The 7,286-nt window shown below is 44.7% G+C and overlaps 1 protein-coding gene across 1 annotated transcript in view; it reads left to right on the top strand.

The window, feature by feature from the left end:
* Positions 1-2,707: 2,707 nt before the first annotated feature.
* The window catches only part of LOC309553059 (uncharacterized protein), a gene marked incomplete at both ends in the record, with an annotated part of 84,076 nt that continues 79,497 nt past the window's right edge, over positions 2,708-7,286 (top strand). Inside the window, 1 exon segment of the mRNA XM_082253957.1 lies at positions 2,708-4,013. Within this exon segment, the coding sequence (XP_082110083.1) occupies positions 2,708-4,013 (1,306 nt within the window).

The following is a 7,286-nucleotide window of genomic DNA, read 5'->3' as shown; positions in this document are numbered from 1 at the left end:
CCTCAGAAACCGTTCTTTACTCCGCGGAGGAGGGGCCCTTGAGGGGGAGGTACTGTCATGGTCTTACCTTCTTGCTGTTCTCCTTCGTTTGACATGTGCTGGCGGCCATCTTGGTTTCTGGGTTTCTTGTAGCCTCCCACTCTGCGGCTCCTCCTTCCCACTGGGAGGAGCTGGATGCCTAGCTCATATATATAGGAGGTCTGTGGCTTCAGTTCCTTGCTTGGTCCTCCTGTGTTCACATGCTTCTAAGACTGCTGCTGCTTCTGGTTCCTGATCCTGGCTTCGTCTGATTACTCTGCTGGTTCCTGATCCTGGCTTCGTCTGACTACCCTGCTGGTTCCTGATCCTGGCTTCGTCTGACTACCCTCCTGGCTCCTGACCTCTGGCTCCGCAAAGACTCTGCTTCGGTTTTGCCATCCGTTTGGACTTTTGCTTTACAGCTTGATTTTCAATAAAGCCTTCTTATTTTCACTTATCTGTTGTTGTACGTCTGGTTCATGGTTCCGTGACACTTACCTTGCTCTGCGGGACTGACAGGCAGTGGCGGCTTCTCCTTAGTCTCCATGTTCCCTCTTGGGACAGGCAGTGGCCATCTTCTCCCTACTTCGTGACTAATAGGATGCCTTCTCCTTTCGGCCAATCGGGAAACAGGTCTCAGGACCCACTTCCTGATTGGCGAGGAGGAGAATCAGTGTGGCAACTGGGTGGGCTCAGGGCGCAGTGCTCTGCGCCCCAAGCCCGCCCTTTTTTGAAACCTATTAGAGCCTCTGGCTCTAATCACGTGCTTAAAAAAGAAAAATCCCCCATTGGAATCCATGCATCCGGCACCCTGCATGTAGATTAGGTGGCTGGACGCATGGATAGGTGAGACAGCTGAAGATTTTTAGTGGCACGGTTAGGTTCATCCTCCAAAGATGATATCCTCTGCTCAGATTTGGCAAGTCTTTGTGCCCGCTCCCCCAGTTCTCTGTGCAGCTGTGCAATTCCCATAGACACTGCCTTATCTACTACAGTAAAGGTGGCCGTGAGGAGGGCAGGCACAACTTCAGCTATACGGGCATGAGATGACTCCAGATAAGCTGGGGAAGAAGCAGCAGGAGGGGGAGAGAGTGTGCCACCAGGCTGTGCAGCTACAGTGCTGCCCGCCATGCCTGTGTCCATGTGCTGCTCTGTGTTACAAGGCTGGTATGGCTGAGAGGTGGAGCGGGATCGTGAGTGATCCATGCACCTGCATCGACCTGTCAGCTGTCAGATCGCCGGCAGGGGAGGCTACTGTGCAGTTTTAAAAAGCTGGTTTCTGTTGGGCTCAATGGGAGCTCCCCTAGCCTACTGCCATTGCATGCAGCACTTGAACTGGAAGCAATAAGCTATTTTGAGAGAAGTTGATCATTAAATCCAATGGATGGGAATGACCATAAATAGATCAAAATGTGACTAATTCCTGCTGAATTTACCAAATTTTGATCCATCTATGGCCAGCTTTAAGGCTCCATGCACACTGGAAGCTTTTAAAAATGACAGAAAAACGCTGGTATAAAAATGCTAATATTTAGCGTTTTTGTACTGGCGTTTAGTAGCGACTAGCAGGTTGTTAAGGAGCGGGCGGCTGCTTCCTTCCTTAACAACCAATGACTCATCAGCTGTCAGTGGGATTCCCCACTGACAGCTACATTTAAACAAAAGAGTGCCGGCATAAAAAAAAGAGGAGGAGGAACAAAGAGATTTGGTTGGTATTTTGAGACCAGATTAGTGATGTAGCTGGGCACCAAGTTATGGATGCCAATGGAGGGATGGGCAAAGAAGGGTAGCAGACACAGAGCGGTTTGCAAGGTGGATGAACCTGGCAGCAGCATTCATTATGGACTGAAGGGGGGATAGTCTTTTTAAAAGGTAAGCCAATGAGAAGGGAGTTGCAGTAGTCAAGACGAGAGATGACCAGGGAGTGGATTAGAAGCTTTGTGGTATCATTGGTTAGGAAGGGACGTATCTTGGAGATGTTACGAAGGTTGAGGCGGCAAGCTTTGGACAGTGACTGGATGTGTGGCCGAAAGGAGAGTTCAGAGTCCAGGATTATACCTAGGACCTTGGGATGGGTGGGCGGTTTGATAGTTGTGCCGTTGATGTTGACAGAGAAATCAGGGGAAGAGCAACGTGGGGGAGCAAATATGAGCTCGGTTTTGGATAGGTTGAGTTTGAGGAAGTGATGTGACATCCAGGCTGATAGTAAGCTGGTGATGAGTGAGGAGACTGATGGAGTGATCTGAGTCTTTGGTGACATTCTTTGATATGCAGATGGTCATTCACATGGCTTGTCACTTCTAAGACTCGTTGGCTGAACAGGTCTTCAAAGATCGAGATAGTAATCTGTACAACTGGAGGTGTGAATGACTTTTGAACAGCTGTTATACAATATGACTTCTAACATATACATCCAATATATCTGCTTAATCATAAATACATGTTTGATAAATAAAATGGCTGTTCCCTTTTCCCCCTCAATCTACAAAATAAGCTTTTTTCCAGAACCGGGACATTGTTCTAAATGAGGCCCTCTTATTATCTGTGTCCCTCCATATAACGAATCCTATGAATAAAGTAGAAGTCACAGCCCAGCCTCACCCTGTGTAGGAGGAGGTCACCCCTCCCAACTGCATTCTTCCCCGGTGTCAGAGACATTTAGTTTCATTTCTCTCTTCTGCTGTCAGCGATGGCGTCTGCTGATCTGAGAGCGGAGCTGGAATGTTCCGTCTGTCTGAACATTTATACAGATCCTGTAATGCTGAGATGTGGACACAACTTCTGTCGGGTCTGTATTGATCGTGTGCTGGATACACAGGAGGGGTCTGGAGGATATTCCTGTCCTGAATGCAGAGAGAAGTTTCCAGATCGGCCTCCACTGCACAGGAACATAACACTGCGTAACATAGTAGAGAATTTCCTGTCTGCTCAGCCTGATCAGGAGGAGTCCGGGGTCTTCTGTACTTACTGTGTGGACTCTCCTGTACCTGCTGTTGGATCCTGTCTACGCTGTGAGGTTTCTCTGTGTGATAAACACCTGAGAGTCCACAAAAAGTCCCCAGAACACATCTTATGTGACCCCACCTTGTCCATGGAGAGCAGGAAATGCTCCGTCCATAAGAAGATCCTGGAGTATTACTGCACTGAGGATGATACCTGTATCTGTATGTTATGTGTGATTGGAGAACATAAAGGGCATAAGTTGGAGTTGCTGGATGAGGCTTCTGAAAAGAAAAAGGAGACGCTGAGGAAAGTTCTGCAGAAACGTCTGACAAAGAGAGAGGAGACGGAGGAAAGAGTCCAGAGTCTGCAGGAACACAGGAGGAAAGTAGAAGAAAAAGCAGCTGGTGACACCGAGAGAGTCACTGCCCTGTTTAGAGATCTCAGGAGACGTCTGGAAGACCTGGAGAAGAGAGTCCTGAGGGAGATCTCCGGGCGGGCAGAGCGGATCTCCATCTCCATCCGGGATCTGGAAATAAAGAAGGAGGAGCTGTCCAGGAAGATGCGTCACATTGAGGAGCTGTGTAACGTGACGGATCCACTGACTGTCTTACAGGAATCAGACACAGGTGACTTGTGTGATACTGAGGATGGAGATAATGAGGACAGAGAGAGACATGAGAAGCTCCTCCATGATGGAGGGGGTCTGGATGTGGCTGGGATATCACACACATTACACACATTATCTGATATAATAACAGAGGTAAATGTAGACTTCTATATACAGGGAGCTGCAGACATATTACTGGATGTAAACACAGCCCATAATTCTCTACATATATCAGATGACAGGAAAACTGTATCCAGGTCAGATAGAAAGCAGAATCATCCAGAAACACCAGAGAGATTTCATTATTATACTCAGGTGTTGAGCAGTCGGAGTTTCTCCTCAGGGAGACATTACTGGGAAGTGGATGTCGGGGGATCAGATGGGTGGATAGTCAGGATGTGTTACCCCAGTATAGACAGGAGAGGAGTGCAGTCAGGGATTGGATTTAATAACAAGTCCTGGGGATTGCACAGGAAAGTTAATCAGTATGTGTTGATACATGACAGTAAAGGGATCCGCTTACCCCCCAATATCCCCAGTAGAGTCAGGATATATCTGGATTATGAGGCCGGGCGGATCTCCTTTTATGATCTGTGTGACCCGATCCGACATCTCCACACCTTCACCACCACCTTCACTGAGCCCCTCCATGCTGGGATAGGTGTAGGGAGAGGTTGTATAAAGATGTGTGTTGTAATCGGGAGATGTGAGAACTCTGTCCAAAGGCTGGTGATGTCACAGGGAGGGGGGATGGAATAGTGGAACGATAATTTATTGGGGACACTTAGGTGATATTTCTTCTTACCTCACAGATCACTGGGATTGGATGGAATACCTAACCAAGATATCTATCTATCTATCTATCTATCTATCTATCTATCTATCTATCTATCTATCTATCTATCTATCTATCTATCTATCTATCTATCTATCTATCTATCTATCTATCTATCTATCTATCTGTCTATCTGTCTGTCTGTCTGTCTGTCTGTCTGTCTGTCTGTCTGTCTGTCTGTCTGTCTGTCTGTCTATCTATCATCAGTTTTCCTCTAATTTTCCAAACAGGAAGTTATCACAGTGAGTGACACTGGAAACCTTTCCTCTTCCCCTCCTCCACCCTGTGTCCCTCCCCACATGTGGTCTCTCAGTGTTGGGTGGCAGCAATAATCAGATTCGGAGGATGCAGTGTGGTCACTGTGATGGGATAGGATGTGGTCACCTCTTCTCTCTTTCCTCCTCTTATTCCATGTACACTAAGGAGTGGTGTCAGTGTTGGTGTCAGTGTTGGCAGCACTGAGATGGAGGTTGCAGTGCAGCATGTCCTCCGGTCTGTGTTCTACATAATATGTGAGGAGTTTCTGTAGAATATCACACTCACCGATCGGTGGGGAAGCCGAGGAGGGAGACTGAAGAACACGCTGTACATTTACGCTGTACATACATTTCAGTGCTGCTAACAGTGACACCGACACCACTCCTCAGTGTACATGGAATAGGAGGAGGAAAGAGAGGAGAGGTGACCACATCCTATCCCATCACTCTGACCACACTGCATCCTATGTACATCTAGGAGAGGTCACATGACCCCATGTAGGGGGAGGGGGGGGGACTGGGAAGGACAGAAGTGAGGTCTGGTAGATGGTGGTGGGTCATGAGCTCCGTCTGTACTGGGAGGACTCATTGATATTGGCTCCATCACACAACAAGAGGAGGAGGGGAGAGGGTCAGCGTCCTTTTCTGCAGAGGGGTGAAGGGTGACCATAGAGCAGGTTGGGGGTCAGAGGAAGAGGAGCGGTATAACCCGGTGTGTGTGTGTACAGAGCAGCATAGAGCTCTCACCTTCCCCAGGATGTACAGGACATAAAAAGGAGACACATACTGCTAATATATCATCACACACTAACCTGTCTGCACCCTACACAATTGTATTATAGGGGACATGTAGTGAGGAAGTATAGTAGCAAAACTTGGGAAATACTTCTTCCAAAAATACTAGTTCCCTGGCTGTCATGCTGATCCAATGGCTTCCATACTCTCTAGGTAATTGTCCCAGAATAAGTATTCAGTTTGGTCGTTTTAAAAGAACTTTGATTTCTTCATCTGCACGATTATTCTAGATCGGTGTCTCAAAGTACTGAGACAATACCAGAGACAGCCAGGCAAACAGCATTTTCAGAAGGGGTCAAGCATTGTCTTCTCCATAGTCCCCTCAGTACAAGTTTCCTTTAAAGTCTCAGCACGGGAGTCTCTTGTTGCATTTTTTTAATTTGTAAATTTCCAGAAATGCAAAATGCTTAAAAAGTACAATAATGTGTTTAGATCAACTTTATTTACTTTAACTTTTTTTTTTTGTGTTTGTGTTTTACATTTTTCTTTTTTTTCTCTTTTTTTCCTTTTATATTTCGTTTTATATATAATGGTTTAGAATATTAAACAAAGCTTAAATGTTAATGTCCTTATGAGTTAGATATGAGCTAGAAATGGTATCTAGTTTAGAAAAGCGATTCATGCATATGATTTCCCATATTCACACCCCTGACGAAGGATATTTCCCGTAACGTGTAGGGTGTCCACTGGAAACCAATGCCTCATCATCATATTTGCGTGATCATGACATGTTTTTATACGTCTTTTTTGTATTGATTTTCTCATTATGGTTTTTCTCTCAATATATATATATATATATATATATATATATATATATCATTGTGACTTTAAACTTTCTACATTAAATATATATTTTTTACATTATTTGTGGTGTTTCTTTTGACCTTAAAAGTCCCGTTCCCCTGGGGGGTTATCTTTTTTTTTCTCGCAATTGGAGATGTTGGCCAACTGACACTTCATTCTACCTAGATAAGTGTCCTCCAGATTTAGTATCTAGTTTTGGATGTCAATATGTTTAAACGCGGCCATTTTCGAGTTTTTTTTTGCTATAGGTAAATTTTCCGCCATCAATTGTTGGTGGATGGTTAAAAGCTACGAGATGTTTGTCGAAAATTGTTTGTATAATGATTATAAAAATAATAAAAATTGAAATGTTCAAAAAAAAAAAACTTTATAAAAAAGATTTTGAGAATATTTATTCATTTATAAATAATCTTTTTGTGTCACTTTTTTTCTATAACTTGTATGTATACTGGAAAAAATATTTCCATTGACCACAGGGCACTTCCATGACATGGTGTCACTATCAGACAGACCAGCAGCAGCTGCTGACTTTTTGGGTTGTTTCTCTCTCATTGATCCTCCACACAAATCTGTATGAACTAGAGGCAGGGAGGTGGGCGTGTCCTTCCTCTGACTCATCCAGCTGTGTGTGGCCTGAATAGCAGGAGATCAAATTAGAGACTTCACAGCACATAAGTCAGTAACTGGAGGAGTGCTGGAGAACTGACCCAATAGCACCACCTGCTGCCTGCACTTGGCAAATGTGAAATATTCTTTTACAATATTTTATACTTCCCTGGTATAAAAAATGGTTTACATTTTCTAATTAGACCTGAATTAGACCTAAACATAATCATTATACAATAAGAAGATTCATTACAGAATACATTCACCAACTCCAAGGAAGGAGCAACCAAACCTTTGGTCTCTGCAATTAAGTTTCATTGGGAGCTCAGCAAACGCATCAGAGGGAGGAGTTTGTGCAGATGGCGTTGTACCAATAAAGTTGTATGTCAGACTGGAAATCTGAGTATGGCTACTACTTTTG

Source organism: Pelophylax lessonae, assembly GCF_965119305.1.
Source record: "Pelophylax lessonae genome assembly, chromosome: 4".
Lineage (NCBI taxonomy): Eukaryota > Metazoa > Chordata > Amphibia > Anura > Ranidae > Pelophylax > Pelophylax lessonae.
This window is presented reverse-complemented; position numbering and strand designations above follow the sequence as displayed.